The sequence below is a fragment of the Balaenoptera ricei genome, chromosome 3, assembly GCF_028023285.1.
Source record: "Balaenoptera ricei isolate mBalRic1 chromosome 3, mBalRic1.hap2, whole genome shotgun sequence".
Taxonomy (NCBI): Eukaryota; Metazoa; Chordata; class Mammalia; order Artiodactyla; family Balaenopteridae; genus Balaenoptera; species Balaenoptera ricei.
Window position 1 is genome coordinate 116,436,502 of NC_082641.1, and position 25,893 is coordinate 116,462,394.

Genomic DNA, 25,893 nt, shown 5'->3' on the forward strand with positions numbered 1-25,893 from the left:
AGCTTATTCTACAGGTTTAAGCACCGGCCATCATGCCATTTGTTGGGTGCCTGATTTTAGTGAAGGTGTGTGTTTATCATTCACCATGAGATCCTGAGTGGCTCCCTAAATATTCTGGGCCTCAGAGCTGGTTTCTCTGGGTGGCCAAGAATCAACATGTAGGACAGAAGGAATCTGTTCCTCAGAGATCCAATCAGCATCTCCCTTAAGCCCTTTGCTGCCCTCCATAAACCAGTCCTTCTTTTGTGCCACCAGCACCACGTCCCCATTCTGGAAGAGGCCAGAATGACACAGCTACATGTCACCCTGTGATCTACACGGGGTGGGGGGAAGGAGCTATGTCCCTGCTAGAACTGAAAAACATCCTTGAGGGCTGCAACTTTTACAGGGAAGGTTACCATGCCAACGACAGGATGAAAGGAAACAAGGCCGTGGGTGACACATCTATTGTGTGTGTCCACAAACTTGCCTGGAACCTCTTAGGGGCTGCTAACTGCAGGATGGGTCTGCCACCGAGAGGCAAGAAGGCTCAGGTTAGATTTAAGCGGAACTTCACTACAGGCAGAACAGATGAGCACAGGGCAGGGCCAAAGGGAGGATTGGGGAATGTTTCTCTGAGATTGATACCCATCTCTTGTTGAAATGTGTGGGTGTGGTACTGACAGCAGTTGTGGGAGGGGATGATGTCCTAGATACCAGTTTCTGGCTGTGATGGGAACTTCAACTTCCTCCAGGTTATTTTTGCCCTTGCCAGCCTGTCCAGGAGGTCAGCTAGGCTCTGGGGTAGGTAGAGAAGAACAGCAGGCAAGGAGAGCAGGTCATTGGGGTGGTGGCTGAACTGAGAAAGGGGAGCATTAGAGGCACAGATACGCCTCTGGAAGAAGCACCAAATATTGGCAACAAGTTCCCATAGATGCCTAAGAAGGGACAGTCTCCTCCAAGAGGGCAGGACTTCCAGGAAGAATGGCCAAGCTTACCTAGCCCTTCTTATCTCCTTCTCCCCATCCCCCAGTTGGGAAAGTGCACAGAGAACTGAGGAACTGACATGAATTAAGCACCTACTTCGAGTCAAGCACTTCTCTTTCTCTCCCTCTCTCTCTCTCTCTCACACACACACACACACACTCACAGACGCCCCATTTCGTTTCATTTGATTACCACAACAACCCTGCAAATCAAGAATTATTATCCCCATTTTACCGATGAGGAAATTGAGATTTAGAGAAGGTAAGTAGCTTTCCCAGCATCAGTCAGCTGGAAGGGGAGAAGCTGGGATTGGAACCCCGTCTGTCTGAATCCCACAGCTTGGAAGGGAAAACTCTAGACCCTAAGGTCGCCCCATTTTCTTCTGGAAAGATATCTTCTGGAGGCGTCAGCTCCACATAGCCCCCAGGCACCGAAGTGGCTAGGGAGAGGCTAAAAGGACACAACAGGGGACTGGGAATCCCCGCCCCCATCCCCGCCACACACAATTGTTAGGGTGAATGCGCTGCCCCTGCGGGCCGTGCCGCTCCCGGACGTGCTTAACAGGCATCCTTCTCATTTTTATCCCCACCCCTCGGAGGAGAGGAATCTGAGGCTCAGAGACTAAAGCGTTTTGCCCAAGGTCACAGAGCAAGTGCCTGGAACCGGGAATCAGTCTCGGCTCGGTCAGGCGTCAAAGGCGGCCTGGACCCCGCCTCCCGCCCCCACTTCCCGTAGCTCCGGCACCGAGGGAGCTGTGCCGGGCGCTGTGCGTACCTCCCGGGCCAGGAGGGGTTGGGTGGGGGATAGTGGGCCTGGCGCGGGGTGGGGGTGGGGTGGGGCGGCGCGGCGCGGCTCCGCCTTGCGGCGGCGGAAGCAGCCTCCATCCCGTGCGCGCTCCTCGCCCCGGGCGCGCTCCTCGCCCCCGGCCCGCCCCTCGCCATATATGGCGCTTCCTCCCGGGACCTTGCCAGACGCTTCCTCCCTGCCTGAGGCCCATACAAGGCCCTTCCTTCCCGGCGTGTCTGGCAGGCGGCCCGCGGGCGGCTGTGGGCGGGAGCTCGGCCCTCCGGGTCCGCCCGCGCCCGGGAGCCGGCGGCCAGGGGACCCGCTGCCAAGGAGGGGGCGGCGGCGGGGCCGGGAACGCGCGGCCCGGCCTAGCTGAGGTAAACGCGGGACAGGCGGACTTGGGCGTCCCGAGAGGGTCTGAGGTTCCCACTCTCCCCACCGGTTTTATATTTTGTCCCGCTTTTCCCCTTAATTCTCTAAGAGCAGCTGACTTTGCTGGAGTTCCTCCCGCGGCTCCCGGCCCGGGGCCTAAAGCCTAAGCTTGCTGTGAGGGCCTGTCCCCGTTCGCCGCGCGCCTCCGCTAGCATTTTGCTAGTCGGTCTTCGGTATTTCTCTCGCCCTGCCTTCCTCCCTGCTTGCTGTTTCTCGCTCCTCCCTGCCTTTACTCAAGCTGTCCCTTCTGCCTGGAATGCCCTTCCCACACCATTCTGGTAGAACTGCTACTCACCCCTTACTTGTTTCAGGCCTCTGGCCATCTGGAAGTCCTTCCCACCCCACGGGCCTGGGATGCACCTAACGCATCGGTTATTTATTGAGACTGCGATTCGATCTTAACTTCTCTTCGCATTCCTGGTGCCTGGCTCAGTATGTGAGAGTTGTTATTATATCTGAGCGAGGGGAAAGAGGGAAAGGACCCTGTTGTCAGGGTAGCCACAGTGCCTTTTCACCTTGGACAGGGGTCCCCGACTTTAGGTCCAGCCGCTAACATCTTCACCTGCTACGCTCCCTGTGGTCTGGAGCTTCATGAGCCCCAGAACCCAACATGAATAGTTTGTGTGGAAAGTTGGAAGGTTGGGGTGGGGGAGACAGAGACGGGGCAGGTGTACACCTGCAGTGCCACTGTGGTCTGGAGTGGTGCCCACTGGGTGCCTCCACCACCCAGAATGGCTTCACTTACTCAGCCTGACAGCTCTGGTTTATCCACTGCAGGAGCCAGCAGGCCCCCACAGGCCCTGGTACAGTGCCTCCAGGGACTTAAACCTGCCTCAGCTACGTGATTACCCTGATCTATCTGCTGGGAGATGAGCAAAGCTCGGAGAGGGACCAGATCTCAGCAGAGACCAAACCAGCAGCAGTTCCTGAACACCCACCCCCCAGTGCTTCCAGAAGTGCAACATGGACCAACCTGTGAGCATTTGCTCCTCCTCAGGTGAGGCAGGGAGATAAAAGCTCAGAGCTTGGGAGTAACAAGTCAAATAATATGCCAGGGAGGGGGCTTTTGGCACTAAGAAGCCTCTGGACTTGATCCAGAATAAAATCACTCACAGACTTCCAGTCTCTGGTGGTAAGCACACGCACACACTGCGAATAAGGCCAAAATAGAAGGAGTTTTGTCTGTCTCCCTGGCCTCAGGGAGTGCCTGTGAATTGGGTGCATGGAGAGGAGATGATCTCTAAGGCCCATGACTGAAGGTTTAGGGGTTAGATTTTGGGGAAAAAAAACTGGGTCTGGGCCTGGGCTGCACACCCAGGGACTAGGACGCCTCTGGACTTGTTCCTACCTAAGGCTGCAGGCCCCCAGCAGCCTCTTCTTTCCAGTTACCATCTGGGATTGTGGGTAATGTAGTCCAGTGGCCGGCTTCTCTGGGGTGGTGGTTCTTGCCCTTCCCTCATCTAGTCTCCTTACACCTGCCAGCTACCACCCCCTTCTGCTCTAGGCTGAGGGCAACACAGGGTGAGAAGGCGGTGCTTACTCGTTGCAGGGCTGGGAGATTCCCAGCTGGAAACCAGCAAGCTATTTATAGCTGAACCTAGCAGAGGAGGAAGGCCTGAGAGAAGCTGGGGAGTTCCGGCAGCCTCCTCTCCAGCTACAGAATTTGCAGGAACCCCAGACCTCTGCTGGGCAGGCCTTGTGTTCACTTCTGGGTGAGAGGGCTTTGAGCCTGGGAAAATCCTATGGAGCAGTAGCGGTCCTGGGCTGCTCCCTGTCTTGAGAGACACAGATACTCCAGTGGCCCTGGGGCCCAGCTTTTAGGCCTCTGTATGGTGGGGATATTTGGAACCTGAGTATAGATAAGCTGAGACTTTTTGCAAAAAAAGCGACTGTGACACCCAGTATGACAGTTGCCTAGGATTTCTTTGCATTTTTCTTCTCGCTGTTTTCCTGTGCTTGCCTCTTCAACCAAATTAAATTCTCCTTAAGGACAGGAACCAAACCTTCTCTTGCCAATGGCACCAACCCTGTCTTTATGCTATAATGAGTGATCTTGCCCAAAGAAAAGTCAACCCTCCCTATCAAGACTAGGGGTGTGACTTTTGTTCCCCCACCCACCTAATCCTCTGCCAGCACCCTGTGCTTTTCCCATCGAAGCACTGAATCTTTGCTTGACTGGGTCCCCCACTAGATTAGGCATTCTGTGTTGACATGGATGACGTCTGTCTTGTTGACTGTCATATCCCTATTACTTGCACAATAAACAATTGTTGAATGAATGACTATGAACCTATGATAGCTAATTCCTTAGATGGAGTATTTGATACATGCTTCATTGTCACAGCGTTTTACAAATTGGGAAACAGTTTCGGCCATTTAAATGTCTTTCACCAGGACTTTCCTGGTGGCGCAATGGTTAAGAATCCACCTGCCAATGCAGGGGACACGGGTTTGATCCCTGGTCTGGGAATATGCTACATGCCGTGGAGCAACTAAGCTCATGCGCCACAACTACTGAGCCTGTGCTCTAGAGCCCGCACGCCACAACTACTGAGCCTGCATGCCCTAGAGCCCACGCACCACAACTACTGAGCTCATGCGCTGCAACTACTGAAGCCCGTGCGCTCTAGGGCCCGCGTGCCGCAACTACTGAGCCCACATGCTGCAACTACTGAAGCCTGCGCAGTAGTTGTGGCACACAGGCTTAGTTGCTCCGCAACAAGAGAGCCCGTGCTCCGCAACAAGAGAAGCCACTGCAATGAGAAGCCTGTGCACCACGATAAAGAGTAGCCCCCGCTCGCTGCAACTAAAGAAAGCCCGCACAGCAATGAAGACCCAGCGCAGCCAAAAATTAAAAAAAAAAAATCAAAAAAATTCAAAAAAAATTTTTTTTAATTGGAAAGAAATCTTTCACCAAGATCTTGATTAGTGGTAGAGCTGTTAGGAACTGGTGTCTGACTTCAGAGTAGCACTTAGCCGTGGCATGAGGCTGCCTGCATGCTGGCACCCAGTAGGTACCTCTGGCTCCCGAGTAGCGAAATGGGTGAGGTGGGTTAGATGAGATGGGCAGACATGGTCAAACTGGCCTGGCCCCATGATGTAGCTGGTGCAGCCAGCCAGGAGAGCTGCCAGGGAATCCTCCTAAGAAGCTTAATGAGAAAGACCTGCTCTGATCTGCCAGAGGGGAAGTCCTGACGCAGTGGCTGTGGGGCTATAGAGAGGGCAGACAGACTCTGAGATCTGAGCAGCAGTGTTTGGGGGCTCCTTAGCTGTTACCAGGGACCTCCTGACTCTGAGTTCGGTAGATTTTTTTCAGTCTTCATCTTCCTTGAGTAATTCTCAGCAGCATTTGACTTGTCGGTGATCATCTCTTCTTGAAGGCCTCTCTTTCATTGCTTACACATTTTGACATACAAGGCTCTATTTGGATATTAAGTGTTCCAGTACTTCAGGACTCAGCCTCATGCTCTCTTCTCTAACTGTACTGTGTCCAGAAGGATCTCTTTGAAAAACAAATCTGAATTTGTCACTCTTCTGCTTAAAACACCTCAGCGGCTTCTATTCTTCAGAATAAAATTTCAAGTTCTCAGCAAAGCCTTTGAGTCTCAACCCAGTCTGCCCATGCTGGCCTCTTCTAGCTTCATCTTCCACCACATTCCCCTTTCATTCTCTGAGCTTCATCCACAGTGCTCTCCACCTGCCTCCTCAGCTGTACTCTCTGCCACCCCCTACATGTTCTCACTGCCTGGGATGCTCTTCCTCCTCTTTGCCTAGCTAACATCTCCTGTGCTCAGTTAAAAGCACCAGTGTCTTCAGAAAAGCTGACAGCCAGGTCAAAATGCCCTGTGACAGACACTTACCTGTGGCCCTCCCTCAGGTGTTAATTGCAATTGGGGTTTCATATTCACTGGAATAATGCATTGGAAGCTCAATGGCTCTTTTGCTCATGACTGCATTGTAGGGTTTAGCACAATGCTTGGCTGTAGTAGGCTGTAGTTATTTTATGTAACAAATGAAATAAAAGCTTAGTTTATTTAACAAAACACGCTATTTAAACCTTGAAGAAACTGAAAGAAGTTAAGTATGGTCATGCAGCTAGTATATGGCAGAGTGGGACCTAGATATGGCTTCAGTGTCTGTGTTGTTAACCCCCTGCACTATGTTATCCCTCCACCTGTTAAGTACTTTCTGAAAGTAAAGAGAAATGGAAGAAGGGAGAAAGTATGTGAGAGAGACAAAGGGACTCCCCTTCTCTCCACTCTAGAAATAGAGTGGGAGATTAAGAATAAAAGATTACGTTTCACCAAAAAAGACATATGAATGGCTGATGAGCACATGAAAAGATTATGAAAAGATGTTCAACAACATTAGTCATCAGGAAAATGAAAATCAAAATCAGAATGACACCAGTGAACAGTCTAAAAAGGAAATTAAGAAAATTCCATTTACAGTAGCATCCAAAATAATAAAATACCTAGGAATAAATTTAACCAAGGAAGTAAAAGATTTATACATAGAATACTACAAAACAAAAGAAATTAGAGACTTAAATAAATGGAAAGACATCTTGTGTTTATGGATTAGAAGACTTAATATCTTTAAGATGGCAGTACTACCGAAAGCAATTTGCAGATTCAGTGTGATCTCTATCAAAGTTCCAATGGCTTTTTTTTGCAGAAATGGAAAAGTTGATCCTCATATTCATATAGAATTGCAAGGATCCCTCCCAGTACCTTAGTGTGTTCAGCAAACTGGAAGCTCTCTGAACTCCATAATTTAGGGATTTTTATGGAAGCACCATCATGTAGGCATTGTTGATTAAATCATTGGCCATTGGTGATTCGATCTCAAGCCCCTCTCCCCTCTCTTGGGGTGGGGCTGAACCTTCCAACCCTGTAATCCTGGTTTTTTTGGCAAGCAGCCCCCCTCTTGAAACTATCTGGGCATCTCACTAGCATACAAAAGACACTCATCACTCTAGAGATTCCAGGGATTTTAGAGAAGCTGTGTACCAAGAACAGGGCACAAAGACCAAATATATATTTCTTACTGTATCATACTACTCAACAATAAAAAGCAACAAACATGCAACAACATGGATGGATGTAAAAAATCCATCTAAATGAAGGAAGCTAAGTGAAAGAAACCTGATGTAAAAGACTACATATTGCACTATTCTAGTAACATGAAATTTCTAGGAAAGGCAAAACTATAGAGACAGAAAGCAGATCATTGGTTGCCTAGGGTTGGGAGTGAGCAAGGATTGACTAAAGGGGCACAAAAGACCTTTTTGAGAGATGGACACTGGATTGTGTAATGTTTGCACAACTATGAATTTATTTCAAAAAAATCACCAAGCTATACTTAAAGTGGGTTGATTTTATAGTTTGTAAATTATACCTCAATAAAGCTGTTAATAAACAATCAAGAACAAAAGTGATAGCAGGGTGAAAAAAGTGTCCTAAAATCTGAATGGTTTCCTGGCCTTTGGGTCAAGTCAGGACCAGCGCATCTGCCTTTCCAAACTCGCCTTTCACCTCTCCAGGCTGACTCTGGCTCACCAGGCAGCTTGGCCACCCCCAGATGAAGTAGGGGTGCCCTCCCCTCATCCTCTAATACTCCTCAATTTTATTGTCATTCTTGCTGTCTCCCCTGCTGGAGTGTAAGTGCTGAAGGGCAGGGAAAGTGACTGTTTTTCACCACTGTATCCTAGCATCTTGCACAGGGCCCAGTACACAGGAAATGTCTCTAAATGCTTGCTGAATGAAGGAATGAGACCAGAGTTAACCCAAGCACAATGTAAGGAATAGAGGTGGCAATGAGCTATGTCTGTGGAAACAGAGTCTGGAGGAGACTGAGTTTCTGAGGGCCTTTGCTCAGCTCCCCAGGGAGGAGCAGAGCCCCTTCCTTGCCATCTCTCTCTAGAATCCAAGTTAGACAGGGGTGTGAGGGAGGGCCTCTAGCCCTGAGCACAGGAATGCAACTCCTCTTCCTCAGGTGACATCCTGTCCTATTGCAAATAGAGTCCCCCTTTGCAGGCCCTCCAGTGGGAATTGTGATGTGAGGTGATTCGTCCATCCCACTCCTCAGCCTAGCCTGGGAATGTATTGGGTTGGCCAAAAAGTTCATTTGGTTTTAAGCAAAAATAAAAGACACATTTTTCATTTTCACCAAGAACTGTATTGAACCATGTATTCCTTAACCAAACGAACTTTTTGGCCAACCCAGTACTTAGGTCTGGACAGCCATATAGCTTGGGGCAGGCATTCCAGCATCAAGCCCTGATTTCTCCTCGTTCTCAAGCCTGGCTCCCACCTCCCTTCCCCCATGTAGCAGAATATTCCTGCATCTTGCCTTTACCTCAGAAGATCCTTGCCATTCCTGTTTGCAGGGCCTCTCTCTGAAGTTTCCACCCTCTTTTCCTGATCTCCAGCCTTCCTTGAAAATGGGTTTGCCCCCTAGGTTTCCTTTGGGTTAGGATGAAGAACGAAGCAGAAGAGGCTGAGCCCAGGCAGGGTATCTCACCCAAGTGGAAGAGCCGGAAGTCTGACTGTAAGGGAAACCTAGATGGGGCTAATATGGAACCCTGGGGGCTGGAGAAGCAAGTTAATCTACACACTCAAGCCAACCCTGACTCACAGGGAAGTGACTTCAAAACAACTTTCATAACTCCACCTGGATGTTGGCCACCTTTCCCTTCCCAGCTCTGTCTTTGGCTTCAGGCCACTCCCTTACTCTCTCTGATCCTCCCTTTTCTCATCTCTAACAAGGGGGAGAAGGGGCTTAGATGAAGAATAACAAGATCCTCCATGTGTTAAAGAGTACTGAATTTGGAGTTGTAATATCAGCTGCTCATGTTGGCTCTTGTCATCTGCTGCATGAACATGACAGGTCGTTGTGCTGCTCTGTGGGCTTCAGCTTTCCTATTCCTAATTAGGGGATTGGAATAGTAAGGTCCAGGGCCCTTGTAAGTGCTAAAATTATGATTCCTTAAGAAGTGAAAGTATGGGGCAACAGAAGGGTGTGGCTGTAGATAAACAAGTAGAGTCTGATGACACTTGTCCTTTCTGTGAATGGATTTTAGGCTTTCAGATACAGCTTTCCCTTCTTCCCATCACCCCCTTGGTTGCTCAGTGAGCCAGGGATCAAGGGTCCCCCAAGAAGCCCTGTTCTTCATACTGTCTCATCTCACCTAGCACTGGTCCAACCCCAAAGCTGATTTAATCTCTGAGGAGTGTGACGGACAGCACTCCTCTCCTGGCACTGCCTCTGCTCGCTTCCTTCCAGTCTGGGCCCAATTCCCAGGCTCAGCCCCCTTGCCCCTCTGGCTGACTCAGTAGGGGTTTCTCCTCAACTGCGCACCCTGCAGCAGAATGAACCCTTCTAGATGCTGATGTCTGAGTCAAACCCAAATTCTGAGTAAAAACCAAACTTGAATGAAAAATCAAACTAAAGTGTTTTAGATACCTTGTGAATCAGTTAGAACCTAAACACTCATTATATCACACTGTTCTATGATGGGCGTTCTTGATGACCCTAAAATGTTAAATGATGCTTTTATGTTTTTCTTCCGTATTTCTGAAATTTCAAAAATTCCCTTAGTGAATGTCTCATTTTAAACCCCCTAATACTTCAGTGTATATTTCCTAAGAAAAAGGGTATTCTCGTACGTAACCACGTATAGTTATCAAGTTCAGGAGATTTAACATTGATACTTTTATCCATAGTCCACATTCCAATTTCATTAATTGCCCTACTGACAGCGTGTTTTTAAGAGTAGGGGCAGATGCCCTAGTCGCTGAGAAATTCCGTTATGTGTGTACATTTTTCTTTGAAGATGCTGGATAAATTGCAGGGATCCTCTAGAGTCCAAGGGAGCTCCTTTTATCCATTCTCAGCTGTGGCTGTGGGCTAAGCTGGGCTGATCAGTCAAAAGGTGTGTGTCCTGGGGGAAGGACATAACTTCTAGATGGATGCCTTCCAGTTGCTTTCCAAGTTGTTGGTTGTCTCTGAAGGCACAGAGGTTGGTGAGGTGAGTCGACTTGTCTTCTTAGCAGTACCAGCACCTGTTCTCTTCTTGAGCGAGGAACGACCTGTATTTGCATTGACTTTGGAACCACATGGGCAGATATACAGCAGTATGTAGCACATTGTTTTTCTAAGGATTAAATGAGATGATGCATGTGACATGGCATCTTGCCTGGTGCATGGTAACTGTCCAACAAATGTTATTGTCGTTATTTTTCAGATGGGTAGCTTGAAGCCCAGATTGAGACTCCTGTTTCTCCTCTCTGTTCACTCATCCCTACTTCCTTTGGTAGTTTCCCTTCTCCATATAGCCAAATTTTAAAGGTAAGCAAGCTGTCCCAGTCACCTCTTAATGCTTGTCAGAAATCTCCCCACCAGAAGCAACTTTCTTCCACAACCAGTATCCTTAACTCTAGCACCACCTCGTGGTTGCCATTGCAAACTCACCCAGGTTATTTCCTGAGGACCAAGGTTAGGATCATCTCCCATCTGAGTGAGCCCTTGCTAAGTGGCAGGCATTGTACTATGTGTATTTCACGTGACTTACTGCATTTAATCCTTACCACAGTCCTTATGGAGTAGGCATTGTTACAGGTAGGGAAATTGCTGCTCAGAGACATGGGCAAAGCCTTACTGGCAGGATCTCTTTTCCAGTCAGATGTCAGATCTCCTGCTCACCATTATATCCTGATAGCTTTACAGCTGGAAAGACTTAGATTCAAAGTCATCCTTACACTGATAGGGAAACTGAGGGGTAGGAAGGGACTTACCTGAAATCAGAAGTCCAACTAATGGCAGAGACAGAACCAGAGATGTTTGTCCAAAGAGCTGGCTCTTTGTCCTGGGCTCTTAACTGAACCCCAGGATGAGCTTGTCAAGCAATTTCAGACTCTACCTGAAGCAGAGTTCCCAGACACGTTTGAAGCTTATTGTCAGAGAACCTTGGAGATAAATGGTTTTCACATATACTTCTAGTGCCAGTTATTCAGCCATACCCTTAATAACTTTGGCACCCATTGCTTCCACACTTCTTGGCTGGTCAGTTCCTATGTCCCTGGGAGGCACAGTCCCACCAGGGTGGGACTTGGCAGGTAGGAGTCCCAGCAGGCGCTCACTCAAATTGGCAACAAGGGAGAAGCTGGCATGAAGCTTAAATTCCACCTTGGAATTCAGCCCTGAATACACTGTGCCTGTCTGGGAGCCCATGGCATGAGAACTGGATGGAGCCAGAGAACAAAAGATGGCAAGTGCTGCAGGCCCAGACAGGCAAGCACAACAGCCCACATAATCGGCACTACTGTGCTGCCTTCTAACTTTTGACTTCAAACAGCAGCTAGGAATGCATCAGGAGAAAAAACTGTACCTCCACCATGCATGGGCATGTCTGCCCCTTCCCATAGGGTGATAGGGTTTCATCAAGGCTATCATCTAAATCAGATGAGAAACTGGGCAAAAGTATGCTGAAAAAGCAAAGTGACACAATAGGTTCCCTTACTGGTCAATTTTGTTAAAAAACATTGACTTCTCAAATTTGGAGAAATTAAATCACGTACCACCTTGATACTTCAACTAGGCTTCCTAAGCTACCAAATAGGAGCTCTAAGTACCTCCATTTTTGGGAAAAGCAAATGAAACAAAAATCCTCTTCTGTTTTGATACAGCCTAGAAGCCCTACTCCACTGAGCCAGCCTCTGACTTGCTCTTGAATGAGGTTATTGCTCTCCTAACCGGTGCCAGGTATGCAAGATCAAGGTGGGGAGGCTTAGTTTCTGCTCTTCCATCTGGACCATTCTATTGACTCAAACGCAAGCAGATATAGAAAGAGAATCAACTTGGGAATTAGGCCTGGAATAAAATTTGGCTTCACCACTAAAGAGCTGCTACTTAACCTCTTTTGGCCTGTTGTATTATAAAATGGGAAGCACCATCTACCTCCATGGAATGTTGAGGTAACATGGCATAACACCTTTTCTTAAAAAAGGGCAGGTTTCCCTTTGGCATGCATGTAGAATAGAGTAAGATACAAATTAGTTTGGCCCTAGCAACTGGAACCTCTTTCCTCTGGTGTTAACACTGGGATCATGACCTCAGATACCCTTTGCATATAACCTTCTATAGGCAAATGTAGCCAAAGACAACTAAATCTAAGGCTGAAAAGTTAGTAACTATGATGAAACTGACATGTGCCTTAGAGAGCTCACTCACTGTTCTCCACGGTTCAGACCTTTCTTAGGAACAGTCCTAAAGAATCTCAAGCACACAAGGTATATTCTTAAATATGGTTTAATACTCTTCTCCATTTCTGTACATCACAACACCAAGATTTTGCTGCTTAGGATCTCTCCGTAGAGGCTATAGAGAATGCAAAGGCTACGGTTTTCACCCCCTCTTATTTATGTGTTTGTATGTGTAAGTGTAATACATATCAGTATATATTGATACACACATCAATATATAATGCAATATATATCACCAAAGAGAACACATTGATTAAAGAAATACAAAAATTTGGCATCATTTCCAAACTTAAATAGTAAAAATAAAAACTACAAAAGGAGCTGCATACCCTAAATGTATCATGTGAAACAACAAGCATATTCAAAAATGTAAATTTACATCCAATTTCTCTGGTCTTGTCATATCACATTAGACCCATTTACAATGGCAAAACCCTAAGGTACTGCTATGAAGAGAGCATGTTTGCTCGCTCTTGGGTGTTCTGCAAACAAACAGCAGAGCCCAAAGCAAAAGCCTGCTCCGGTGAAGCCTCCCGCGTTGGTGAATACCAAAGAATTGACTCTTCTCACTGGGGGTTGAGACATCAGGTTATACATAGACAGTCATTTGGACCTCAGAGTACAGTGTGAGAACCAGAAGCTTTACATTTAAGACATACTCCCTTCATTCAAGTGAAACAGGATTATTGGAACGATAGGCAGGTCTGTAACCTGGAAACAAGGAGCTGGTTCAGACCAATAAAGCTACGAGTGACTGAGTCAAGTCAGTGAAGAACAGCAGTCAGGCACTAAAGTGTTAAAAGTACCCAATTTGAAAACCAAATGCACCCCACTACCCTAGCAGTGTGGGGTGATACCAATTGACTTTTAAAAACCTTTGGTCCTTCAAAGTCCATTTGGTATACTTTTTTCCATTGCTACCGCTGGGCACGTCCTACACACTTTGTTCACTGTCACCACCTCAGGCACGCCATGACCTTGCATGTCAGCTGGGGTCAAGTCCGATTTACAGCCCAGCTGTGAAGCATAAGCTTCAGGTTTTCAGGCCCACTTTTGGATCCAACGTGGTTAAGTCCTTGGTGCCAGAAGCTGTGTCCCATCCCTTCCCACCCATGCCCTTCCCACCCTCCTCCCATAATTTCTCCTATGAGAGGTGCTTGTAAGTCCCGTATTTGAAACAGATGCTCCAACCCCACCAGGACGTCAGGGGTTTACAATTACATGCACAGTCATACATGTCTTGTCTGTCGTTCCTGTGAAAACCTTGCAGTTCATTTTTAAAAAATCAAAACATTCACATAATCTCATGCCACCCAACACAAGGAAAACATGACCACCTCCCTTTTGCCAAGGACAGACCCAAGCAAAATAAAATATTCTTTAAATTTCTTTGCTTCCACTTAAATTGCATGTTTTATTTCTCCCAATCCCAGCAATAGCACAGAAGCCCCATCATATCCATCCCAAGCTGGTTTCTAGTATGCAAGATTATGCAAACCCTTGTCAAAGCAATTGATGCTAAGGGCTCCCAAACCCCGGGCACAAATGCGCCTGCAAAACAGATGGAAGGAAACAGAGCACTGGCCCAAATGCTTCATGTGTCAGTTTATCTTTGCAATACAATCTGCATCCTTGAAACTGACAGTCTGGAGGGGAGGGGTAGTATGAGGGAGTGAAGTTGAAACTGCCTCCTATTAGCTCACCCTTTCAACATTAAACAGAGACCAAGAGAGAAATGGTTCCAACATTTCACCACATGTATTTCTTCTTATGCAGTCTAAGCTGAGAATGCCATGTAAATGGGTCACTGCGAAATGCAGCAATTTAATTTTTCTCCAATCAAAATAAGAAACAAACCAGTATGATCTCATTTCTATTAACTTTTGAAGGTTTACAGCAGTTAAAGTATTTTGCTTCTATGTATGAAGGTTAAAAAAATCATTTTTTTTTTTCATAAAATACAAGAGCAACCAATTTCACCATCAAGTAAAAGTAAAAACTGGGATTCTTTTTTAAATTAGTCCAAAGTGGCATTTAGGAACTTAGTTGTAGGCTGCTGCGCTGACACCATGACAAACCAAAGTGTAGGGTTGGGTCTGGTTTTTGTTTCGCTTTTCTTTTCAATATCCAATGCTCATGGACTAAGTTCTGGAAATGTTCCAATTGTAAGGCAGGGATCTGTTTGGATTCCACCACGGGTATGCTCCTTGGGTTGGATGCTGGAGGGTGAGGCACGTTTTGCCGGACCCATGTCGACTACCTAGTAGTCATCAAGGTCAAAAAATTCATCATCTCCTCCTTGGTATTCCATTCCCTGGAAATCTACTCGGTACCGCAAGATACCTGGGGAAACAGACAGAGTCAATAGCTGTGGTTCACAGAACTGGGGGGTGGGGAGCACGTTCCCTCTATTAAGGGAAGCCCAATCCCCTTGCAGAATTATAGAAAGCAAAGAGATGATAAAAAGTGGTCCCAACCAAGGAACCTGCAGCCATGTGCTGCCTCAATCCCCTGCCTCAGTGGATGATGAGCACACCTCACCTGAAGTTAACGTTATTTTGGGATAGCCAGGAAAAGGCTGTGGCCTGAGACCCTGGCTATTAGTTTTCTGATTTGCTACTCACCTCCAATTCCACCAAATCCTTTCACAAACTGGGATCCTTCTTGTGACTTATCTGTGACAATTTCCAATGTAGCTCCAAATTTTTTATAGTTGTTAGCAAACCACTCCAGCAGGGGCATGCTCTCAATCAGCTCATGTTCTTGTCCTGTCTGCAGGGGCAGCCACGAGATACAGAAACAATGGGATTAGGATATATCAAGACAGGAACGCTTGCTCCCTTGCCTGCCAACATTCTCCTTGTCCCTGTCATTATATCTATGTGTGTGAAACTGTAAGCAAATTACGGTTTCTGGTGATATAATTGCAACAGCATGGAAATTCTGATTACTTGAAACAACATTCCTCCCCAGGCTCTAGCCTCAATAATGAAATGTTAACACACACTTAGCAGTTTTTCAACTTATGGTTCCTCCTGTTGTCTAGAAGTCAGGCTGTTATAAAGTGTCTCTAGGCAGCACTCATTCAACAGCCGAGACATGCCAGAACTGCTTTTTGGAGCAGCCTTGTAAAAACCAAAGTCCTTCAACTCAGAACTTGAAGAAGCTACCAATTAAAAGGGACCTGTGCTGACCAGGTTAACACTTGAAGCTGTGGTGATGCAGTTAGGCCAAACCTGTAGAAGGTGCTGTAGTAGAAGAGCTGGTAAAGTAAATGAAGAAAGCAGCACAGATTTCACAGTGCAGGAGAGGAACTATTTAATCTTCCTCTCAAACATTTTTCAAGTATGAGAATGTTTTCTTTTAAAATAAGGAACCACAGTAACCATGACCTGACCTCCTTCTTTGGAATCAGATCAGTATGTGGCATACAGGAGCTGACCACCTCCCGGTACTCCCCACTGCCAGCAAGTATGAGGTTTGGTTTTCCAAGGCTGATGCTACTCTGTGCTGCCAGGGCTCTAACAACATATGGATTTATGTTTCCTTGTATGGATCACCAAACCAATCACATACCTCTTTGTCTGTAAAATGAGATTTATCCTTCTCTTGTTCTGGAGTTAGATAGAGAATTTTCTCCTCTGCAGCATTGGGGAAAAAAGAATGTGTTAACCTGCTTCTCATATACTAACAGGTTTAAGTTCCATGAGATGAATCAGGTTAGATGAAAGAGCTCCTGAACTCATTCTAGAAACCTTTTCATAAGAACATTAGTCAGCATGCAATGAATGAATGTCTACCAGGTACACTGCTCCTATCATAAGGAAACACCAAAGATATTTAAGATATAGCCCTTGTCCTCAAAAAATTTAACAATCTTAGGTAGACATTTATCAGTTCAATTAGATACAGACTGAAAGACTGGGGAACACGGTATAGATCTGCCTTTTGATTGCTCCTGAAATCAGCCACCTTTCCCAAATCTCCCCCCCAGGCTTCTTGAATACACAGGTCAGTAATAGTCATCTTATTTTCTAATTCTCATACCTTCTGTGCCTTGGCAATGAAGAACATATCTCATTATATCCAGATTTTCATAGACTATTAGAATCTCTACAGCTCCCATTTCTAAAGCCTTTAGTGTATCTTCAACTCCAAAACAGTACTTGCCCGTGTCCTGGCTGATTTCATCAAAGTATCGCCCTGTGGTTAGGGACAGGTCATTAAGAACATATATTAAGGTTTCTTTTGTAGATACAGAGCTTCTTACTCAAAATCAGGGAGAGAAAAAAGTCAACTTAAAAATAAGTAAGTGCCAAATGTCAGTGAAAAATCACACTGCTAGTTGAGGCTCCAGAAAATGACTCTGAAGAGGTAACAGTTGGGCCAAATACACAATCACTTGGAAATGTGTGTCAAATTAGAAACAAAGCCAAACAATGGCCCCATTAATCTTTAATTTGAGCTCTCTATTCATCACTCTATTACAAAGGATAATTAATATGGGAAATCTAACTGAAGTTTGGTTCCTATTGCCAAAGGGTAAAAACAGTAGAAAAACAAACACATTTATTAGACTTAACAACTAAAGAGAGATTAATGATTCCACTGAGGACTTAAATTAAAATGCTAAATCTTCCTTTTACCTTTTCAGTGTTTTGTTTCGTACATATATACATACACATATACATACAAAAACATTTCACAGTAAGTAAGTTGCATTTCACTGATACCTATTAACTTCTTCTCTTGAATGAACTTCACGTTGGAGAGGACTTCAGTAGATAACTCAATAGCTTGGTTGAATCCATTTTCACCACCATAAGATATATCAACTAATTTTAAAACTTTTGATTGCAACCTCTGACACAATTAAAAAAAATTTAAAAAGCACATCATTAGTACTTCAAAACACCCTTACCAAGACCCATTACCTTTTAATGGCATGCAAAACTAGCAACATGATCAGTGAAGCCTCAAGAGGAGAGGAAAGAGCCCAATTTACTCTTGTATAGGTCTCACTGAAGAACACTGCCAGGATAAACTTCCTTAGCCAACGATATCACACATTCTGTCAGACCTATAAAAGCCTAACTCATTAAACACAAACAAAACAAAGTATCTTGTGAAGGAAAGGAGGAACTATTGGTTCCTGCTATATAAGGTGGTAAGAGTATATAAGACAGCTTCTTTAGTGAGCCTTCTACTGTAATGCTACTACCCCACACCAGAAGAACACCTTGGGAATGTGTTATGGCCAGCCCAAGTCATAACCCAATAGAGCTTTCTGGATTAAACACTTTAGGCTTAATCAGCTCTGTCATATTGCTGAGAGGTTCAATGCTTTACTTACCTCCAGGAATAAGTTAGAAAAAGACAGGAAAAACCAGTCCTAGTTTCTTTGAAATCAAACTCCATTTTAAAGCCAATTATGGCAACCCACTAAAATCAGGGGCCAACATAGGGTCCAGAAAGATACCATCCAAAAAATGGCTGATTTCAAAAGAAAAAAAGTCCAGAAAGACATGGGGGAATATCTCCTAATATTCCTAATAATACACATGGAATTTTGTCCACTCAGAGCTAGGTTTTTAACACAGAATTTTTCACTGTAAAAGTAAAAAAGATGTGCGTGTCCCGGCACTCAAAGAACTCAACTACTCCCACCTAGAAACTTACATAAAGGAGCATCTACTTCTCACTTACCTGATCAAACATATCAGATTGACTTAGTTCAGTTTTAAAGTCAGCTGATCCAGCTAAAACAAGACCAGCAACATTCACTTTGTCCCCAGAAATAAACAGCTGCACAGCAGTCTCAGCTACTTTCCGAACATAGTTATGTCGCTTTTCCATTCTTAAACGGGCAAAACGCAAGGCTGATTGACCTCCTCTACCTTTGACAAAGAAAAGTGGTGAGAGAAAAAGTCAATTATTAAGAAGTACAAGATGCCTTGCTAATTAAAAAGTAACTATATAATCATGCTATTCCCCAAGGAAAGGAGAAAGAGGAAAATCACTATTCCCTTAACTTAAATGTTTGGTATAAGCTATTACTGGCTTTCACAGAGTGACCACTAATTCTCTAGTCAAAAGAGCCACAAGCACCAATGAGTCACTGCATGATGCTTCTCCCATCATCTGGATTTACTTTCCCCTATTTATACAATTTGCTTCTTTAATGTTAGACACAAAGCAAAGGTGCTCATGTTCTCTTCCTAGATTACCATGTTTCTTTGGGAGATCCACGGTGAATTTGTGCAGAACTTCTCTTGTATTTCCTTGGAGTGTGCCAAAAAGTGCACCACTACCATCTATTACAATGAAGCCAAACTTGCTATCATCTGAAAGTAGTGCTGTAAGAGCCTGAAAAGCAAACACAGGTACCACACAATAAACCTCAAAGCTTTGCTAAAGTCAAGACAAAAATCCAAAGGGACATATACAAGCCCTCTCCACTCACTTAGAACGGTATGAGTACTACAGAAAAACCATTTCATGGAGTAACTTATAGACTTCAGCTATAAATATGTAACTCATATGGACAAATCTGAACCAGATGCAGGAGAAAACCAACAATATCAACGTGAAGCCTTTTTACAAAGCTGACCTAGGCACAGGAATGCAAAACTAATACAGAGTTACAGGGCTCAAATTCTTCCTAGGTCCTTGATTTTAGACTGATGATGGTCTAGGGAAAATAACGTTCAAATTCAAAGTCTAACCTCCAAAAGTTGACTTTCTGTTACCATTAATAACCCCAGCATTAATAGGCGGTATTCACTATGGCAAATAAGAGTATCTTGTAAATCAACTCTAGAGTAGTACTCACTGAGTACAAAACCCAGAAACAGTGTATAAAAAGATCTAATTTTTAAATGTTTTATTTAACTATGTCTTGAGTATCATTAATGATATCAGGATCTAAAACTCAATTGTATATTGAAGGTACTACAGGTAATAATTCTGAATTTTTATGGGGGAAAATCCTCCTTCTGGGTTAGCATTATATCATTGTATTTCTGCCTCCTGAAAGAGAAAATATTTAAATAGTCCTGGGACCCATATAGATGGGCAAGACTTTCCATGATGGAGTTTAAATTCTATAGACTTGGTGGATGACTAATTACTAGGTGGCAGCCTCTTTAGCACTAAGAAGTTATTACCCATACCATTTAACTGAGGAAGAAAATAGCTCCTTCAGGAATTGACTGGAAAGCAGATTAATCACTAAGAATCACCCTTTAACCAAAGCACGCCTGATAATTAGCATTAAGACATGAATATTGGGCTTCTCTGGTGGCGCAGTGGTTAAGAATCTGCCTGCCAATGCAGGGGACACGCATTCGAGCCCTGGTCTGGGAAGATCCCACATGCCACGGAGCAACTAAGCCCATATGGCACAACTACTGAAGCCTGCGAGCCACAAATACTGAGCCCACGTGCCACAACTACTGAGCCCACGTGCCACAACTACTGAAGCCTGTGCACATAGAGCCCGTGCTCCACAACAAGAGAAGCCACTGCAATGAGAAGCTCGCACACCGCAATGCAGAGTAGCCCCTGCTCGCTGCAACTAGAGAAAGCCCGTGCATAGCACTGAAGACCCAACGCAGCCAAAAATAAATAAATAAAATAAATTTATAAAACAAAGCAAAACAAAAAAAATAAAACAACGTGTTGGCGGATATTAAAAAAAAGACATGAATATTGCCCACGTTAAAAATTTTGCCTTATCCCAATAACCTCTGATACGCAGCTTGATTAATTTAGGTTTTTAACAAGCCTGCTCACCAGGGAATAGATTTATCCCTTATAAGAATGTATAAATATCCCGATTAAACATGACACAAGTTGTATTGTTCAGTATGCCACATTCGTATGTAGTTATTGACATAACACGTTAAAGCCAAAATAAATAAAGCTAGCACGATGAAATGGTGTCTTGGAAGAGGAGTTAAGGTTTAGAAAAACCAATGAAGCTAACTTAATAAGTAAGCTAAAACTAGGTAACATGAGTACCAGGTACTATTTTAAATCAACAAGATTTAAAATCTGCTTTCATCAAACCAGACAACAGTTAAGTGGGAGAGGGTGGCAAAGAGCTTCTCCAATGAAGCTTTTGCCAGAAGGAGGCTGTGATAGCCAAGAGAAAATCAGTCTCCACCATCTATGCAACCGCTCAAGATCTGACTGGAACTGAACTTCCTGTCAAGTTAGCAAAATCATCCATTGTAAACTATGTTGACAAATGTCAGTTCTAATTCCACTGTAGAGGTTTTCCCCTAGGTCGATGAAAGGCAAGAGACTGAACTAGGAGCCAGCTGTGAATTCCTGATTGTTCTACTGTTGACTGATTTAGGTCACTCTAATGAGGTTTCCTTTCCACCCTTAATGTTCATCATATTATGGCAGCTCTTGTCACTCAAAAGTTTTATGGGGGCGGGGGGGAAAGCTCTTATGGACCTGCTAATAAAGATTTTACAGTTTGTGAGCTGAAAACTAAGAGAGCGAGAAATGTAGGCAAGTATCATGGATACATAGGGAGACATGGAGATCAGGTAACCAATTATTTCTTTGCTTCTAATTAGTTCTTCAAACCCAGCTTAGCACTTTCCTCAAACATGCTGAATGATCATATCATTCAGTGCCATAATAATGTAAAAAAAAAAAAAAAGCCAGCCTTGTAAAATGGCACAATTAGAACAGCCTGGCAATTCCTGAAACGGTTTAACAGTTACCATATAACCCAGAAATTCCACTCCTAGGTATATACCTGCCCCCAATGAAAACATATGGATATACAAAAACTTGTACATGTATGTTCAAAGCAGTATTATTCATAACAAACAGTGGAAACAACATATTCATCAAATGATGTTAAATAAGTAAAATGTGGCAAATATTATTTGGTAATAAAAAGGAATGAAGCACAATACATTCCACAACATGGATGAACCTTGAAAACGTGCTAAGTGAAAGAAGCTAGGCACAAAAGGCCACCCATTCTATCATTCCATTTATATTGAAATGCCCAGCACAAGCAAATCCACAGAGATAGAAAACAGATTAGGGGTAGCCTAGAGCTGAGAGATCTTGGGGTATGGGGGAAGGGAGGGAGGACTGGGAATGACTGCTAATGGGTATGGGGTTTCTTTCGGGGTAATGAAAATATTCGATGAACTTCTTACCTCTGTATGGAATTTGTTGTCACACAAATACAATGAAGTATTAATTGGTTTGAAAGGTTCAAAGTCAATGTTGACTTTCTTTTCTTTTCCTTCTTCTGTTACAATTGTACCACAGTAAACAACCAGGCCATTTGGAGGTACTGCAAAGAACGCAAACAATTTCTCTACTTATATCCACACCTAATTGTCCTCAATTAATAGAAAATGTTCCCACAGCCTGTTGTTCCTGCCCCTTTAAATCATAATTTAAATAAAGTGGAAATATCTGTAAATCTCTCAGGCAGATTTCTCTCCCTAATTTTGAAACTTGAGATGTGTTAAAAAGGAGGATTTATTATTTTAAGTACAGTGAATACTACTTAACTTTCAAAAAATAGGGGGGAAAAAAAAGACCAAAGGGACAATGCTTATGGCTGGGTGAAGAAAACACTAGTGACCGAAAGCATCATGGCAGGATCAAAGTGGAAAATACAACCAAGACAAACAAAGTAGAGGAGGTAAATGATCAAGCTCCAGATTACCTTTGTTATAAAGTTTGAGTCTTTGTTGTACAGATGTAATGGCTCCCAGGACTGAAAGGCGGTTTACTCGTGACTTAATGTTAGATGCAGTTCCAAACTCATCTGCTAACATTTTTGCCACTCGTGAAATCTGGTCTTTGGGAGGAATGATCAATGATATCATGCTTGTGCCATTGCTGTCGAAGAAAGCATAGCATTAGAGGTTTAAGTACCACATAAGTAAAGAGTTATCATTAGTAAAGGGAGTTAAAAGTGAGACGCCCCTAAAATAGTAGAAATAAATCACTCTCAAGGTGACCACGAAGGTAGCGGCTACACCACTGTAATCAAAGTGTACCCAGAGCTAGGAATTGTGTTCAGAATACGGTAGGTGCTCCAAAAACAAACATATATAGAACAATGGAACAGAATTGAGAGCCCAGAAATAAACCCACACACCTACAGTCAATCTTTGACAAAGAGGCAAGAATATACAATGGAGAAAAGACAGTCTCTTCAGCAAGTGGTGCTGGGAAAGCTGGGCGGCCGCCTGTAAATCAATGAAGTTAGAACACCCCCTCACACCATACACAAAAATAAACTCAAGACGCTGAAAGACTTAAATACAAGACATGACACCATAGAGCTCCTAGAAGAGAACATAGACAAAACATTTTCAGACATAAATCATACCAGTGTTTTCTTAGGTCAGTCTCCCAAGGCAATAGAAATAAAAGCAAAAATAAACAAATGGGACCTAATCAAACTTGTAAACTTTTGCACAGCAAAGAAACCATAAACAAAACAAAAAGACAACCTACTAAATGCAAGAAAATATTTGCAAATGATGAGACTGACAAGGGCTTAATTTCCAAAGTATACAAACAGCTCATACAACTCAATAACAAAAAACAAACAACCCAATCAAAAATAGGCAGAAGACCTAAATAGACATTTCATGAAAAGATGCTCAACATTGCTAATTATCAGAGAAATGCACATCAAAACTACAATGAGGTATCGCCTCACAACAGTCAGAATGGCTATCATCAAAAAGTTTACAAATAACAAATGATAGGGTGTAGAGAAAAGGGAACCCTCCCTACACTGTTGGTGAGAATGTAAAATGGTGCAGCTACTATGGAAAACAGTATGGAGGTTCTTTAAAAAACTAAAAATATAACTACCATATGATCCAGCAATCCCACTCCTGGGCATATATCCAGAGAAAACTCGAAAATTTGAAATGATACATGCACCCCAATGTTCACAGCAGCACTATCTACAATAACCAAGACATGGAAGCAACCTAAATGTCCATCGACAGATGAATGGATAAGGATGTGGTAAACACACGCACACACACACACACACACACACACACACGAATACTACTCAGCCATAAAAAAGAATGAAATAATGCTATCTGCAGCAAAATGGATGGACCTAGAGACTATCATACTAAGTGAAATCAGACAGAGACAAATACCATATGATATCACTTACATGTGGAATCTAAAAATATGACACAAATGAACTTCCTTACAAAACAGAAACAGACTCACAGATGTAGAAAACAAACTTATGGTTACCAAAGGAGAAAGTGGGTGGGGGAGGGATAAATCAGGAGTTTGGGATTCGCAGATAGTATAACTATAAACTAGTATATATAAAATAAACACCAAGATCCCACTGTATAGCACAGGCAACTATATTCAATATCCTGTAATAAACCATAATGGAAAAGAATATGAAAAGGAATACGTATGTATAACTGAATCACTCTGCTGTACAGCAGTTTGATTTACAATCAACTATACTTCAATTAAAAAAAAATATGGTAGGTGCTCAATTATCTGAATGAATATTAGTTATATAATATGTAAAGAAGGCACTTTAAGGGGTTCTTGGGAAACACCTCATTCCCTGAGGAATGAAGAGAGAAGCTTTGATAAGGGTGTGACAACAGGCTTGAGTTTGACCTTGAGTCTATGGCAGAGGCTTGGAATCTGGTGGTTCTTCAGAGGATGATGCCATCATAGGATGGTGCAAAAAGTCTTTCCAAAATCTAGATGAAATACCAATTTAATATCCTGGTCCCCCCCTTTAAAATTCCTGGTGGTCCAGTGGTAAAGAATCCGCCTTCCAATGCAGGGGACGTGGGTTCGATCCCTGATCCCTGGAACTAAGACCCACATGCCGCGGGGCAACTAAGCTGCGCACCAAAACTACTGAGCTCGGGCACCTCAACGAGAGAGCTGGTGTGCCGCAAAACTACAGAGCCCACGCGCCACAACTAGAGAAAGAAAAAAAACCCACACGCCACAACAAGAGAGAAGCCCGACGTGCCACAAGGCAGAGCCCACACCGCAAAGATCCCGCATGCCGCAACTAAGACCCGACGCAGCCAAAAAAATAAATATTAAAAATAAATAAATAAAATAAATATTAAAAATAAATAAATAAAATTCCAGGCTCACCACGAAAATTTATAATCACTAATTTAGCACCCTAAGTATCCTTACAATGGGAAACGAGAGCCTTGGATTCACACAATGTCACACCCACACACACACACCTCTCTCTAAATAAATTTTACATATTAATCACTTTTGAGTTTGATTAAAAAGAGCAATGCACTGAAAGTCTGATCAACTCTGGGTACTCAAGCAAATTCAAGTTTCTACAACTAAAAACCAAGACTAAACCCTGACCTATGGAGGACACCCCCAAGGCCTTGTCACATGGGAGGTCCCTTATGAGCAGCCACCAGCCTCACTCTTACCTTAATACTGATGCCAGCAACATATCTTTTGTACCTAGACATTCTCGAGATACTTACTAGCACCACCAGTTAAGAAATACCTCATTTCAATATTCCTAGTTCTCTTTGAAGCAAACATAAAACTACATTATCAGGCTTCCCTGGTGGCGCAGTGGTTAAAAATCCACCTGCCAATGCAGGGGACACGGGTTGAGCCCTTGTCTGCGAAGATCCCTCATGCCACGGAGCAACTAAGCCCGTGTGCCACAACTACTGAGCCCACGCGCCTAGAGCCCGTGCTCCACAACGAGAAGCCACCGCGATGAGAAGCCGGCACACCGCAAAGAAGAGGAGCGCCCGCTTGCCACAACTACAGAAAGCCCACGCGCAGCAACGAAGACCCAATGCAGCCAAAAATAAAAAATAAATCAATTAAAAGAAATCCTATGATAAACCATAATGAAAAGAGTATAAAAAAAGAATGTATATATGTATAACTGATCACTTTGCTGTAAAGCAGAAATTAACACTGTAAATCAACTATACTTCGATAAAAATAAAGTAAATAAATAAATTGAGTCAATTTATATTTTGAAGGCAAAAGCTGATCTGATGAGTCAAAGCATGTTAAGAAATGTGATTATCATTTTACAGACTGTTTCTACATGATACTTAATGAGTCTGTAGGAAAGTTACTTCCTGAGATTCTTACAGATCATGCCCCTAAAGGCTATGACAAGTTTAATCATTACAAGTATTAGTGTCATAATGAAATGGGTGGGGGCTTTCTTTAGATAAATTGGGAAGACTGCCAGAAACACCTAAACTTTCCCCCAATCACCAAGAGTATGTAATCTCACATATCCAGTGTCTGGTGGACGTTGGCAAGAAAAAGAAATTAGAAAGATGGGTACAGTGTCAAGTCAAATGGGCTTATGTGCCAAGTGGCATAAGAAAGAAGGGAAGAGACAGTGAGGGGAACAACATCA

The 25,893-nt window shown here is 43.8% G+C and overlaps 1 protein-coding gene and 1 long non-coding RNA gene across 2 annotated transcripts in view; one reads left to right on the plus strand and one right to left on the minus strand.

Annotated features, from left to right (window-relative positions):
* Positions 1 to 1,986: 1,986 nt before the first annotated feature.
* LOC132363806 (uncharacterized) lies at positions 1,987 to 12,295 on the plus strand. The gene is made up of 4 exons (XR_009502658.1): positions 1,987 to 2,129; positions 2,962 to 3,181; positions 10,433 to 10,536; positions 11,874 to 12,295. It is a non-coding gene; the product is annotated as an uncharacterized LOC132363806 (long non-coding RNA).
* A 184-nt stretch (positions 12,296 to 12,479) lies between these two features.
* The window catches only part of ETF1 (eukaryotic translation termination factor 1), a 28,215-nt gene continuing 14,801 nt past the window's right edge, over positions 12,480 to 25,893 (minus strand). The window contains exons 3-11 of the mRNA XM_059917192.1: positions 22,162 to 22,337; positions 21,641 to 21,780; positions 18,677 to 18,815; positions 18,156 to 18,346; positions 17,183 to 17,312; positions 16,497 to 16,652; positions 16,026 to 16,090; positions 15,074 to 15,221; positions 12,480 to 14,792 (exon numbers count right to left, since the gene is read on the minus strand). Coding sequence (XP_059773175.1) covers positions 14,710 to 14,792; positions 15,074 to 15,221; positions 16,026 to 16,090; positions 16,497 to 16,652; positions 17,183 to 17,312; positions 18,156 to 18,346; positions 18,677 to 18,815; positions 21,641 to 21,780; positions 22,162 to 22,337 — 1,228 coding nt within the window. The 3' untranslated portion in view covers positions 12,480 to 14,709. The remainder of the gene's footprint in view (positions 14,793 to 15,073; positions 15,222 to 16,025; positions 16,091 to 16,496; positions 16,653 to 17,182; positions 17,313 to 18,155; positions 18,347 to 18,676; positions 18,816 to 21,640; positions 21,781 to 22,161; positions 22,338 to 25,893) is intronic.